Source organism: Ammospiza caudacuta, chromosome 1 (assembly GCF_027887145.1).
Source record: "Ammospiza caudacuta isolate bAmmCau1 chromosome 1, bAmmCau1.pri, whole genome shotgun sequence".
Classification (NCBI taxonomy): domain Eukaryota; kingdom Metazoa; phylum Chordata; class Aves; order Passeriformes; family Passerellidae; genus Ammospiza; species Ammospiza caudacuta.
The window spans coordinates 156,785,369-156,799,799 of NC_080593.1; the positions used below are offsets into that span (position 1 = coordinate 156,785,369).

The window sequence follows — 14,431 nt, forward strand, 5'->3', positions numbered from 1 at the left end:
TGGGGAGGGGGCCCCTCCATTCCACCGGGAACGGCTGCTGGGTGGGAGCAGAGGGGGCTCCTGGCACGGGGTGGGCAGGGGCACAGATCCCCCCTCATACCCCACAGGTGGGCACACACAGAGACCCCCAGAGGTGGGCAGGGGCACAGACCCCCTCAGACCCCATGGGTGGGCACACGCTGATCCCAGTGGTGGGCACACTCATGGCTGGGCACTCTCCCAGGTGGGCACTCTCATGGGTGGGCACTCACAGACCCCCACAGATGGGCACACTGACAGATGGGCACTCCCAGGGTGGGCGCTCTCAGGTGGGCACTGTCCTGGGTTGGCACACTCAGGTGGGCACTCCCAGGGTGGGCACACTCAGGGTGGGCACTCTCAGCCCCTCAGCCCGTGCCCCTCTCTCTCTCCCCAGCGCTCCCGGACGATCTGCGCAGCCCCATGAGGATCGAGCGCGAGGAGCAGCGGAACCTGCACTTCTTCCCTCCGGAATACGGCCGTGAGTGGGGAACGGGGAAATGGGAATGGGGAAATGGGAACGGGAATGGGAACAGGGGAATGGGGAATGGGAGCAGCGGAACCTGCACTTCTTCCCTCCGGAATACGGCTGTGAGTGGGGAATGGGGAAATGGGAATGGGGGAAATGGGGGAATGGGGAAATGGGAACGGGAATGGGAACAGGGGAATGGGGAATGGGAGAAGCGGAACCTGCATGTCTTCCCTCCAGAATATGGCCGTGAGTGGGGAATGGGAATGGGGAAATGGGAATGGGAACAGGGGAAATGGGAATGGGGAAATGGGAACGGGGAAATGGGAACGGGAATGGGAACAGGGGAATGGGGAATGGGAGCAGCGGAACCTGCACTTCTTCCCTCTGGAATATGGCCGTGAGTGGGGAATGGGAATGGGGAAATGGGAATGGGGAATGGGGAAATGGGAATGGAGAAATGGGAACGGGGAAATGGGAACGGGAATGGGAACAGGGGAATGGGGAATGGGAGCAGCGGAACCTGCACTTCTTCCCTCCGGAATATGGCCGTGAGTGGGGAATGGGAATGGGGAAATGGGAATGGGAACAGGGGAAATGGGAATGGGGAAATGGGAACGGGGAAATGGGAACGGGAATGGGAACAGGGGAATGGGGAATGGGAGCTGCAGAACCTGCACTTCTTCCCTCCGGAATATGGCCGTGAATGTGAAAATGGGAATGGAGAAATGGGAATGGGGAAATGGGAATGGGAATGGGAATGGGAATGGGAATGGGAACAGGGGAATGGGGAATGGGAGCTGCGGAACCTGCACTTCTTCCCCCCGGAATACGGCTGTGAGTGGGGACTGGAGTGAATAGGACACAGGGACGGGGAACAGGGAATGGGAATGGGAATGGGGATGGGGATGGGAATGGGAATCGGGAATGGGGAACAGGAACGGGGATGGGAATGGGAGTAGGGATGGGAATGGGGAACGGGAACAGGAACAGGAATGGGGAATGGGAACAGTAATGGGAATGGGACCGGGAACCGGGAGCAGCAACGGCAACAGAGAATGGGAACAGGAACGGGAACAGGGAATGGCCATGGGAACAGGTATGGGAACGGGAACAGGAATGGGCACAGGAACGGGAATGGGGAACGGGAATGGGCACAGGAAATGGGGATGGGAACGGGGAATGGGGAATGGGAACGGGAACAGGAATGGAACGGGAAAGGGCACGGGCACAGGCACAGGAACAGAGAATTGGAATGGGAATGGGAACAGGGAATGGGCACAGGAACGGGCACAGGCACAGGGAATGGGAACACGAAATGGGAACAGGAACAGGGAATGGGGAATGGGGCACTGGGAGGCTGCACGGGGAGCGGGCACGGGGAAGGGGAACAGGAATGGGCACAGGGGCTGCACAGCCAAGGATGGCAGGGGAGGGGAGGGGACACAGGTGGGAACAGGTGAGGGCAGGGGAGAACAGGTGGGAACAGGTGAGGGCAGTAGTGTCTGCCCACGGGGATGGGATGTCCCAAGGGTATCTAAGTGGGGATGGGTTGAGGGTATCCAGGTGGGGATGGGGTGAGGGTGCCCAGGTGTGGCTGCCCAGGTGGGCTGCCCTGGTGCGCTCTAGCCCTGAGCTCTGCCCCACGTCCCTCTCCTCCCCAGAGAAGGCAGACGGGACGGCCGTGGACATCTTCTCCTTCGGGATGTGCGCGCTGGAGGTGCGGGAAGGGGCCTGGGAACCCTGGGAGCCTGTCAGGAGGTGTCACCGGCTGGGCATGTCCTCTGTCCCTGTGCTGTCCCTGTCCTCTGGAGCCCCCCTGCCCTGTCCCTGTCCACTGGAGCTCCCCCAGATGTCCCTGTCCCTGCTGGGTCCTGTCCCCGTCCCCTGTCCCTGGAGCCCCCCCAGGACTGTCCCGTGTCCCTGTCTCCTGTCAAATGGCGATGTCCCTGTCACCCCCCAGCCTGTCCCTGTCCCTGGAGCCCCCCAGACTACCATGTCCCTGTCCCTGTCAGATGTCCCTATCCCTGTCCCTGTAACCTCCCAGCCTGTCCCTGTCCCTGTCAGATGGCCATGTCCCCTGTCCCTGTCCCTGTAAACCCCCGTCCCTGTCCCTGTTCCTGTCCCTGTCCCTGTAACCCCCCATCCCTGTCCCTGTCAGATGGCCATGTCCCCTGTCCCTGTCCCTGTAACCCCCCATCCCTGTCCCTGTCAGATGGCCGTGTCCCTGTTGCTGTCCCTGTCCCTGTTACCCACCGTCCCTGTCCCTGTTCCTGTAACCCCCCGTCCCTGTCCCTGTTAGATGGCCGTGTCCCTGTTGCTGTCCCTGTCCTTGTCACCCCCCAGCCTGTCCCTGTTCCTGTCCCTGTCCCTGTAACCCCCCGTTCCTGTCCCTGTCCCTGTCAGATGGCCATGTCCCTGTCCCTGTCACCCCCCAGCCTGTCCCTGTTCCTGTCCCTGTCAGATGGCCGTGTCCCTGTCCCTGTTCCTGTCCCTGTTCCTGTCCCTGTAACCCCCCATCCCTGTCCCTGTCAGATGGCCATGTCCCTGTCCCTGTCACCCCCCAGCCTGTCCCTGTCCCTGTTCCTGTCCCTGTAACCCCCCGTTCCTGTCCCTGTGCCTGTCAGATGGCCGTGCTGGAGATCCAGACCAACGGGGACACGCGGGTGTCGGAGGAGGCGATTGCGCGGGCCCGGCACTCCCTGGATGACCCCAACATGAGGGTGAGGGGGCTTGGGGACCTGAGGGGACAGACCCTGTCCTGTGTGACCCCTGGGGACAATCCCTGTCCTGGGTCACTTCTGGGGACAAATCTGTGTCCTGTGTCATTGCTGGGGACAGTCCCTGTCCTGAGTCACTGCTGGGGCTGAATCCCTGTCCTGTGTCACCCCTGGGTGCAAATCCCCTCCTGCCAGCTCCCAGTGGGTGCAGGTGGGCTCTGGCCCTGTCCCTGCTGTCCCTGCCCCTGTCCCTGAGTGTCCTGGGGCTCCTGCTCCCTTTGGGTGCATCTCCTGGGGAATGGGGTCCAAGCCAGTCCCAGGGCAGTGCCCCCTGTGCTGGCACTGCTGGGGCACCTCCGGTCCTGGGGCAGGTCTGGGGTGCCCAGGTGGGGACATGGAGGGGCTGGAATGTGCCCAGGGGAGGGAACAAGGCTGGGGAAGGGTCTGGGGGAACTGGGGAGGGGCTCAGGGTGGAGAAAAGGGGGATCAGGGGGGCCCTTGTGGCTCTGCACAGCTCCTGCCAGGAGGGGACTGTGGTGGTGTTCACAGGGCTCTGAGGATGAGGGAAGAGACGAGGATCTGACTCCATGTTTCAGAAGGCTGATTTATTATTTTATGATATATATTACATTAAAACTATACTAAAAGAATAGAAGAAAGGATTTCCTCAGAAGGCCAGCTAAGAATAGAATAAGAAGGAATGATAACAAAGGCTTGTGGCTCGGGCTCTGTGTCCAAGCCAGCTGACTGTGATTGGCCATTAATTAGAAACAACCACATGAGACCAATCACAGATGCACCTGTTGCATTCCAGAGCAGCAGATAACCATTGTTTGCATTTTGTTCCTGAGGCCTTTCAGCTTCTCAGGAGGGAAAATCCTAAGAAAATGATTTTTCATGAAAGATGTCTGTGACAGGGGACAGCCAGGGGGGATCTGTGATTTATCCCAGGGAATGGGGACAGGAGGAGAGGGAATGGCCAGGGGAGCTCAAGGGGGACACAGCAGGAATTTCCCCATGGAAAGGGGGTCAGGAGCTGCCCAGGGAAGGTTGGAGAGTCCAAGGGGTGAATGGGCACTGAGAGCTGGGGACAGGGCCGGGATGGGGCACGGGGGCAGCTCCGTGAGCTCTGTCCCAGTGACGCCAGGATCCCTGTGTGAGCAGCAGGGCACTGCCCAGCCCTGCTGACCCCCTGGCCCTGCTGTGCCCCAGGAGTTCATCCTGTCCTGCCTGACCCTGAACCCCGACCGGCGCCCCAGCGCCAACAGCCTCCTGTTCCACCGCGTGCTCTTCGAGGTGCACTCGCTGAAGCTGCTGGCAGCTCACTGCTTCATCAACCACCAGTGTGAGTGCTGGGGCTGAGCCTGGGCCCTGGCAGCTGGGGAGGGATGGGAAGGGTCAGGGTGGAGCAGAGAGCCAGGGGCAGAGCTGGGAATGGTCAGAATGGGGAACAGAGCTGGGAATGGTCAGAATGGGGAACAGAGCTGGGAATGGTCAGGATGGAGAACAGAGCTGGGAATGGTCAGGATGGGGAAGGGACTGCAGGACCCTCATTCCCCCTGTGCCTGTGCCCCAGATCTGATGCCCGAGAACGTGGTGGAGGAGAAGATCAAGGAGCTGGACCTGAACATGGTGATGGCCGAGATCCGCAGGGAGGGGCGGCCCGCGGTGCAGTGGAGGTGAGGAGGGAGGACCCCCCAGCCCTGAGACCCCTACAGAACCTGGAGACCCCCAGGGCCTGGAGACTCCCCAGCCTAGAGACCCCCCCCCACCCTGGAGTCCCCAGAGCCTGGAGACCCCCAAGCCTGGAGAGCCCCCAGCTTTGAGACCCCCCCAGAGCTTGGAGAGCCCCCCCAGTCTGGAGACCCCAGCCCAGAGACCCCCCCCCCCCCAGAGCCTGGAGACCCCCAAGCCTGGAGAGCCCCCAGCTTTGAGACCCCCCCAGAGCTTGGAGACCCCCCCCCAGTCTGGAGACCCCAGCCCAGAGACCCCCCCCCCCCCCAGAGCCTGGAGACCCCCCTGCCATGGGCAGCAGCCCCCTGGAGCCGCCCTGACCCTCCTGGACCCCTCTGCACCCCCCTGATCCCCCTGACTCCCCATACCTGTTCCCTGCCCAGGTACTCCGAAGTTTCCTTCCTGGAGCTGGACAAGTTCTTGGAGGACGTCAGGTGGGTGTGAGAGCCGCCCCCCGGCTGTGGCGTTGGGATGGGGACCTGGGGGTGTCCTGCTGCCCCCTGGTGTCCCCAGCCCTGCCAGGGGACGTCATCCTCCTCGTGTCCCCTCGGTGTCTCCCCAGGAACGGGATTTACCCCCTGATGAACTTTGCCGCCTCCCGGCCCCACGCGCTGCCCCGAGCCCTGTCCCAGCCCCCGGAGGACCCACAGAAAGCCAAAACCCCCACGCCAGAGCCCTTCGACGTGGAGACCAGGAAGGTGAGAAAAAGGAAAAAGGAAAGGAAAAGGAAAAGGAGGAAAAGGGAAAATGGAAAAAGGAAAGCGAACAGGAAAGGGGAACAGGAAAGGAAAAAGGAAACAGGAAAGGAAAAAGGAAGGGAAAAGGAATGATAATAAAATCTTGTGACTGACCAGAGAGTCTGACACAGCTGACTGTGATTGGCCACTAATCAGAAACAACCACATGAGACCAATCACAGATGCACCTGTTGCATTCCACAGCAGCAGATAATAATTGTTTACATTTTGTTTCTGAGGCCTCGCAGCTTCTCAGGAGGAAAAATCCAAAGGAAAGGATTTTCAATAAAACACAAAGGATTTTTCATAAAACACGTCAGTGACAGTGAGGGAGCTCCAGGGCAGCTGCAGGTGGGGACAGACCTGCCCTGCTGCCACCCCTGCCACAGGGACACCTCTCCTGTCAGCCCAGGGAGAGCTGGGATGGGAATTTGGGGCTCCTGTAGGAATTTGGGGTTCCTGTAGGAATTCCAAAGGGCTGTCCACAGGCAGAGAGAGCCAGGACAGGAATTTGGGGTTACTGTAGGAATTTGGGGTTCCTGTAGGAATTCCAAAGGGCTGTCCACAGGCAGAGAGAGCCAGGACAGGAATTTGGGGTTGCTGTAGGAATTTGGGGTTCCTGTAGGAATTCCAAAGGGCTGTCCACAGGCAGAGAGAGCCAGGACAGGAATTTGGGGCTCCTGTAGGAATTTGGGGTTCCTGTAGGAATTCCAAAGGGCTGCCAGGGGCACAGGGGCCGTGCCCAGCCTGATCCCAGCTGGGCTCTTGCAGGTGGTGCAGATGCAGTGCAACATGGAGCTGAACGAGGACAAGAGCCAGTGGCACGTGAGTGACTGCTCATCCCACTGGGAATGGGGCTGGGAATGGGAATGGGAAATGGCACTGGAAAATCTGCCAGTGGCACGTGAGTGCCTGGGTCCTGCCCTGATCCCTGCTCATCCTGCTGGGAACGGGGCTGGGAATGGGAAATGGGAATAGAAATGGGATTGGGAGTGGGAAATGGGACTGGGAAATCTGCCAGTGGCACGTGAGTGCCTGGGTCCTGCTCATCCTACTGGGAACGGGGAAATGGGATTGGGAAATGGGACTGGGAAATGGGAAAGGGAATGAGACTGGGAATCTGCCAGTGGCAAGTGAGTGACTGGGTCCTGCCCTGATCCCTGCTCATCCTGCTGGGAATGGGAAATGGGGAATGGGAGTGGGAAATGAGATTGGGAATGGCACTGGGAAATGGGAAAGGGAACGGGAAATGGGGCTGGGAATGAGAAATCTGCCAGTGGCACATGAGTGTCTGGGTCTTGCTCATCCCACTGGGAATGGGAAATGGGAATGGGACTGGGAATGGGGAATGGGAAATGGGAAATGGGATTAGGAAATGGGAATGGGAAATGGGAAAGGGAATGGGACAGGGAAATCTGCCAGTGGCACATGAGTGCCAGGGTCCTGCCCATGCCCCTGGGAATGGGAAATGGGAATGGAACTGGGGATGGGAATGGGAAATGGGACTGGGAATGGAAATGGGACTGGGGAATCTGCCAGTGGCACGTGAATGGCTGGATCCTGCCCCTCTCCCTGCTCATCCTGCTGGTAATGGGACTGGGACTGGGAAATGGGACTGGGAAATGGGAAATGGGAATTGGGACTGGGAATGGAACTGGGAATCGGAAATAGGACTAGGAATGGGAAATGAGGCTGGGAATGGGAAATGGGACTGGCAATAGGAAATGGGACTGGGAATTGGGAATGGGACTGGGAAGTCTGGCTGGGGAAGCCCTCAGCCAGTTTCTGTGGTACCCAAAGAGCTCACTGCTGTCCTGGGCAATGAAAGAATTCCCAAAGAAGCCACAAATTCCCCCAAAGCTCTCAGTTCCCCCAGAGCTCCCAGTCCCAGTTCCCCCAGAGCTCCCATTCCAGCAGTGCCCAGCCCTCCCAGTTCCTGCCCACCCTCCCAGTTCATGCCCAGCCCTCCCAGTGCCCCCAGTCCCCCCAGTCCCTCAGGGCTGCCTGAGCACTCTCTGGTGTCCCTGCAGCTCACGCTCCTGCTGATCCTGGAGGACAAGCTGCACCGCCAGCTCAGCTACGACCTGCTGCCCAGTACGTGTGCAGGGAGGGAGGGTGGGCACCCTCCTCTGGGGGGCTGGGGGAGCCCCTGGTGGGCATGGAGCGTGCCACCTTCCAGACAGCTTCCTTTCCTTTCCTTTCCTTTCCTTTCCTTTCCTTTCCTTTCCTTTCCCTTTTTCCTTTTTTCCTTTTTTCCTTTTTTCCTTTTTTCCTTTTTCCTTTCCTTTTTCCTTTTCCCTGACTTTTTCCTTTCATTTTTCCTTTTTCCTTTCCTTTTCCCTTTTTCCTTTCCTGGAACTTGCCTTTCCTCAGAGAGCTGGGGAATGGAGCCTGGGAGCTGCTCCTGCCCCAGGCTCTGTCCTGCTCAGCCACACCAAGCCTTTCCCTATGGCACATTGTCTGGAGCTGTGTTTTGGGACCTTGCTCCCCATTTCCTCATGCACATTGTCCAGTGCTGTGTTTTGGGAGCTCAGGAACCTTGTTCCCCATTTCCTGGTGGCACAATGTCCAGAGTTGTGTTTTGGGACCTTGCTCCCCATTTCCTGGTGCCACATTGTTCAAATCTGTGTTTTGGAGCTCTCAGGAGCCTCGTTCCCCCTCCCTGCCTCATTTCCAGCTCTCCCTGGTTCGGGAGCTCCCCGGGCTGAATCCATGCTCCTGTTCTCCTGTTCTCCTGTTCTCCTTGTCTCTGCAGCTGACAACTCCAAGGATTTGGCCACAGAGCTGGTGCATTACGGGTTCATCCACGAGGTGAGTTCCCCAGAGCTCCTACAGCCCCTCAGGATTTCTGGGATTTCTGGGATCTCTGCTGCCTCCAGGAGCTGTTCCAGGGGGACCTGCCCGCTGTGGCACGTGCTAATTAGCTGGAGCTGAAATAATTCTGAGTGGGAGCACCAGGGCAGCTCCCAGGGAGGGAGGCTGATTCCTCACCTGAGGAATCACAGAGCCATTCCTTTGGGAAAAGACCTACAAGATTAACGACTCCATTCCCTTCCCAGCTCCCTCAGGAATTCTCCATCCCCTCCCCAGCTCCCTCAGCCCCTCCTGGGGCTCCAATCCCAGCACGTGAATTGTTTTTAATTAATGGCTGTGGTGGTGTTCACAGGGGTCCCAGGATGAAGGAAGAGATGGGAATCTTGGCTCCATGTTTCAGAGGGCTGATTTGTTATTTTATATTTTATTTTATATACATATATATATATATATGTATATACAATATTTTATGATATAATATTTTATTATATATATTATATTAAAAGAAAATTATATACTAAAACTATACTAAAGAATAGAAGAAAGGATTTAGTCAGAAGTCTTGCAAGGAATAGAAAGGAATGGAATGATAATAAAATCTTGTGACTGACCAGAGAGTCCGAGCCAGCTGACTGTGATTGGCCATTAATTAGAAACAACCACATGAGACCAATCACAGATGCACCTGTTGCATTCCACAGCAGCAGATAACCATTGTTTACATTTTGTTCCTGAGGCCTCCCAGCTTCTCAGGAGGAACAATCCTAAGGAAAGGATTTTCTATGAAACACATCTGTGACCAAAGGGGTTTCCAGCCCATTTCTCTGTTACCAAAGGGTTTTTCAGCCCATTTCTCTGTGACCAAAGGGGTTTTCAGCCCATTTCTCTGTGACCAAAGGGGTTTCCAGCCCATTTCTCTGTGACCAAAGGGGATTCCAGCCCATTTCTTGTTGAAGTGAGGGGAGAACGACCATCCTATAATGCATCGAACTCACCTTTATTGATCGATCAGCCAGTTTAAATAATAGTGCTAATGAACTTCATGCATATTCCAAAATCCAGGTATATGATAGGCTAACAGAGAAAACTCTAACCACTCCTTTTGTTTTACAATACCGTTGATTGTTTACACAAAATAAAACCAGTGTTCCCACTGTGATATGAACGGTTCCCAAAACTTCCATATCTGTTCCCAGGGTGCCATCTTTTCCCAGAGAGGGTGTTTCACTTGTTATGGGAAGACTGCCTGTGAACCTTATTGTTTATACAATGATGCCTGAGAGAGACTAATTGTTTATAGAAGTCAGGCTGGGAACTGCTTTGGAACTGCTTCACAGCTACCTGTTACTTTTCTCTCAATTTCATGGCTTCATGGCCTTTTTCCTCAAGCCATGCCTGAACTAAACTCTCCACAATTTCTCTATGACCAAAGGGGTTTTCACCCCATTTCTCTGTGACCAAAGGGGTTTTCAGCCCATGTTTCTGTGACCAAAGGGGTTTCCAGCCCATTTCTCTGTGACCAAAGGGTTTCCAGCCCATTTCTCTGTGACCAAAGGGTTTCCAGCCCATTTCTCTGTGCTTGCAGGACGACTGCGAGAAGCTGGCCGCGTTCCTGGAGAGCGCCTTCCACAAGCACCGCTCCCAAGCCCTCTGAGCCCAGCCCAGGGGACTGAGGCGCCCCGGGAGGACCCCAAAGGGCTCCCCAGCCCCAGCCAGCCCAGCAGGACCCGCCGGGCCCACGGGGACTCACCCAGGCCGTGCTCAGGGCTCGGCCAAGCCCAGGAGTTCATCCTGGGCCCTGCTCTGGTCCCTGCTCCGAGGGGAGCACCCTCGGCAGGGCCTTGCCAGGGGGTTTGGGAGCTGCTGCAGGAGCCCCCAGCCAGATCCATGTCCCTCTGGGGAGGACCAGCCCCTCTCCTGCAGCTCCCACAGCTGATTCCTGCCCCTTTGCCATCCGGAGCGCTCCTTGCTGAGGGGAGGGAGGGGAGGAGCAGGCTTGGAGAGCCCCGTGGAGCTTCCCATGTGCCACATTCCGCTCTGGAGCCCGGAATTCTCCAGGTCTGGGGTCTGCAGGGTGCTGCCTGTGCTCAGAGCCCTCCCTGTGAGCTGGACGTGAGAAGGAATCCCTGACCCACCACCAGGAACATCGCTGATGCTCCACAGAACCCTTGGCATGGCCCAGCTCCCCCTGCAGCCTTCCACAATCTCTCAGAGAGAGCCCTGGAGCTGTTCCTGCCCGGCCTGGAGATGGGGCACTGCCCCTGGCACCGCCCCAGGGCTGCCCGTTGCCAGGGGCACACAGGGAGAGAACTGCAGACAGAAATGTCCCTGTGCAAGGGCTGTGTGGGGCTGCTCCAGCTGTGCCAGGCAGAGCTGGCCCTGAAATCCTGCCCTGAAATCCTGCTGTGCCAGGGAGAGCTGGCCCTGAAGTCCTGCTGCTGCTGTGCCAGTGCTGCTCCTGCTGCTCCTGCTGTGCCAGGGAAAGCTGGCCCTGAAATCCTGCTCTGTGCTGTGCCAGGAAAAACTGCTCTGAAACCCCGCTCTGTGCTGCTGCTGCTGTGCCAAGGAAACTGCTCTGAAATCCTGCTCTGTGCTGGTGCTGCTCCTGCTGTGCCATCAGAAACAGGCTCTGGAATCCTGCTCTGTGCTGTGCCAGTGTTGCTCCTGCTGTGCCATAGGAAACTGGCTCTGGCGCCCTGGGCCATGCTGCTCTGTGCCAGAGTTTGTGCCAGTGCTGCTCCTGCTGCTCCTACCAGGGAGATCTGCCCCTGGCACCCTGCTCTGTGCTGTGCTGGTCCTGTTCCCACTGTGGCAAGGAAAACTGGCTCTGGCATCCTGCTCTGTTCTGTGCTGATGCTGCTCCTGCTGTGCCAGGGAAAACCACCTCTGGCATCTTGCTCTATGCTGGTGCTGCTCCTGCTGTGCCATCAGAAACAGGCTCTGAAATCCTGCTCTGTACCAGGGTTTGTGCCAGTGTTGCTTCTGCTGTACCAGGGAAAACCACCTCTGGCCTCCTGCTCTGTGCTGGTGCTGCTCCTGCTGTGCTGGGGACATCCAGCTCTGGCTCTGTCCTGGTGATCTGCACCATGCTGGTGTTCCATGACAGTGCCCTGTGCTGTGCCAGTGCTGCTCCTGTTGTGCCATAGGAATCCATCTCCGGCATCCTGTGCTGTGCCAGTGCTCTGTGCTGCTCCTGCTGTGCCAGGGAAAGCTGCCACTGGCACCCTGCTCTGTGCTGGTGCTGCTCCTGCTGTGCCAGGGAAATCTGCCCCTGGCCTCCTGCTCTGTGCTGTGCTGAGCCAGTGCTGCTGCTGCTCCTGCTGTGCAGGGGAAACTGGCTCTGGCACCCTGCTGGTGTTCTGTGCCAGGGCTGCTCCTGCTGTGCCAGTGGAATCCGGCTCTGGTATCCTCTGCTGTGCCAGTGCTCTGTGCTGCTCCTGCTGTGCCAGGGAAATCTGCCCCTGGCACCCTGTGCTGTGCCAGTGCTGCTCCTGCTGTGCCAGGGAAATCTGCCCCTGGCACTCTGCTCTGCACTGGTGCTGCCCCTGCTGCTCCTGCTGTGCTGGGGGAATCAGCTCTTCAGCTCTGGTGCTGTCCTGGTGATCTGCACCACACTGGTATTCCATGCCAGTTCCCTTTGCCAGTGCTGCTCCTGCTGTGCCAGGGAAATCTGCCCCTGGCACCCTGCTGGTGTTCTGTGCTGGTGCTGCCCCTGCTGCTCCTGCTGTGCTGGGGGAATCAGCTCTTCAGCTCTGGTGCTGTCCTGGTGATCTGCACCATGCTGGTGTTCCATGCCAGTGCCCTGTGCCAGTGCTGCTCCTGCTGTACCAGAGGAATCCATCTCTGGCATCCTGTGCTGTGCCAGTGCTCTGTGCTCCTCCTGATGTGCCAGGGAAATCTGCCCCTGGCATCCTGTGCTGTGCTGGTGCTGCTCCTGCTGTCCTGGGGGAATCAGCTCTGGTGCTGTCCTGGTGATGTGCACCATGCTGGTGTTCCATGCCAGTGCCCTGTGCCAGTGCTGCTGCTGTGCAGGGAAATCTGCCCCTGGCACCCTGCTCTGTGCCAGTGCTGTGCCAGTGCTCTGTGCTGCTCCTGCTGTGCCAGGGAAATCTGCCCCTGGCATCCTGTGCTGTGCCAGTGCTGCTCCTGCTGTGCAGGGAAATCTGCCCCTGGCACCCTGCTCTGCACTGCTCCGTGCTGGTGCTGCTCCTGCTGTGCCAGGGAAAGCTGCTCTGAAATCCTGCTCTGTGCTGCTCCTGCTGTGCCAGGGAGAGCTGCCCCTGGCACCCTGCTCTGTGCTGTGCTGTGCCAGTGCTCTGTGCTCCACCTGCTGTGCCAGGGAAATCTGCCCCTGGCATCCTGCTCTGCACTGCTCCGTGCTGCTCCTGCTGTGCAGGGAAAACTGTCCCTGGCATCCTGCTGGTGTGCTGTGCTGGTGCTGCTGTGCCAGGGAAAGCTGTCCCTGGCATCCTGCTGGTGTTCTGTGCTCTGCTGGTGCTGCTGTGCCAGGGAAAGCTGCTCTGAAATCCTGCTCTGTGCTGTGCCAGTGCTGCTGCTGCTGCTCCCCTGTGCCATGGGAAGCTGCCTCTGGCCTCGTACTCCCTGCAGGAGCTCCGTGTGCCACCACCTGCCCTGCGCTGCTCCTGCTCCAGCTGCATCCCACCGGGATTTCATCCACGCTCAGCCAGCTTGGGCTGCACTCCTGGATTGGGCTGCATTCCCAATTTGGGCTGCACTCCTGGATCGGGCTGCATCCCCAGCAGTGCTGCATCCCCAGCAGTGCTGCATCCCCAGCAGTGCTGCATTCCCAGCCCTGCTCCATCCCCAGCAGCACTGCATTCCCAGCAGTGCTGCATTCCCAGCAGTGCCAATGTCCCACCTGACAAATCAATAAAGCCCATCCCCACAAATCAATAAACCATTCTCACTGTTCCAGCCTGCTTATGATTCCTTACTGCCAAAGGGAGGGATGCAGGGACACCTCACAGCTGCCCATTCGCATTCCCACTGAGGGCTCTGTTCCATCCTGCTCCTGATTCCCAACTCCCAAAGAGGAGGGATGCAGGGAACCTCCAGCTGCCCATTCCCAGTCCCTCCACAGCAGCCCTCCCAGGCCCCTGACATTCCAGAACATTCCAGACCCTCCTGGGCCCCTCCAGGCACACCCCTCCCCTGAATCCATGGATTTACCGGGGTCCAACACGGCCCTAAATCCATTAATTTACCAGGGTCCAACACAGTCCCAAATGTATGGATTTAACAGGGTCCAACACTGCCCCAAATCCATGGATTTAATGGGGTCCAACACAGCCCCAAATCCATGGATTTAACAGGGTCCAACACAGCCCTAAATCCATGGATTTAACAGGGTCCAACACAGCCCTAAATCCATGGATTTAACGGGGTCCAACACAGCCCTATATCCATGGATTTAATGGGGTCCAACACAGCCCTAAATCCATGGATTTCATGGGGTCCAACACAGCCCTAAATCCATGGATTTAATGGGGTCCATCACAGCCCCAAATCCATGGATTTCAGGGGTCCAACACAGCCCCAAATCCATGGATTTAACAGGGTCCAACACTGCCCCAAATCCATGGATTTAATGGGGTCCAACACAGCCCCAAATCCATGGATTTAACAGGGTCCAACACAGCCCTAAATCCATGGATTTCAGGGGTCCAACACAGCCCTAAATCCATGGATTTAACGGGGTCCAACACAGCCCTATATCCATGGATTTAATGGGGTCCAACACAGCCCTAAATCCATGGATTTCATGGGGTCCAACACAGCCCTATATCCATGGATTTCATGGGGTCCAACACAGCCCCAAATCCATGGATTTAATGGGGTCCAACACAGCCCCAAATCCATGGATTTAACAGGGTCCAACACAGCCCTAAATCCATGGATTTAACGGGGTCCAACACAGC

General features: G+C 57.6%; 1 protein-coding gene across 1 annotated transcript in view; it reads left to right on the top strand.

The window, feature by feature from the left end:
- The window catches only part of NRBP2 (nuclear receptor binding protein 2), a 39,793-nt gene extending 26,456 nt beyond the window's left edge, over positions 1 to 13,337 (top strand). The window contains exons 8-18 of the mRNA XM_058825368.1: positions 416 to 499; positions 2,152 to 2,207; positions 3,115 to 3,210; positions 4,420 to 4,552; positions 4,784 to 4,886; positions 5,325 to 5,375; positions 5,504 to 5,639; positions 6,450 to 6,503; positions 7,709 to 7,772; positions 8,434 to 8,489; positions 10,078 to 13,337. Of these exons, the coding sequence (XP_058681351.1) occupies positions 416 to 499; positions 2,152 to 2,207; positions 3,115 to 3,210; positions 4,420 to 4,552; positions 4,784 to 4,886; positions 5,325 to 5,375; positions 5,504 to 5,639; positions 6,450 to 6,503; positions 7,709 to 7,772; positions 8,434 to 8,489; positions 10,078 to 10,146 (902 nt within the window). The 3' untranslated portion in view covers positions 10,147 to 13,337. The remainder of the gene's footprint in view (positions 1 to 415; positions 500 to 2,151; positions 2,208 to 3,114; positions 3,211 to 4,419; positions 4,553 to 4,783; positions 4,887 to 5,324; positions 5,376 to 5,503; positions 5,640 to 6,449; positions 6,504 to 7,708; positions 7,773 to 8,433; positions 8,490 to 10,077) is intronic.
- Positions 13,338 to 14,431: the final 1,094 nt, after the last annotated feature.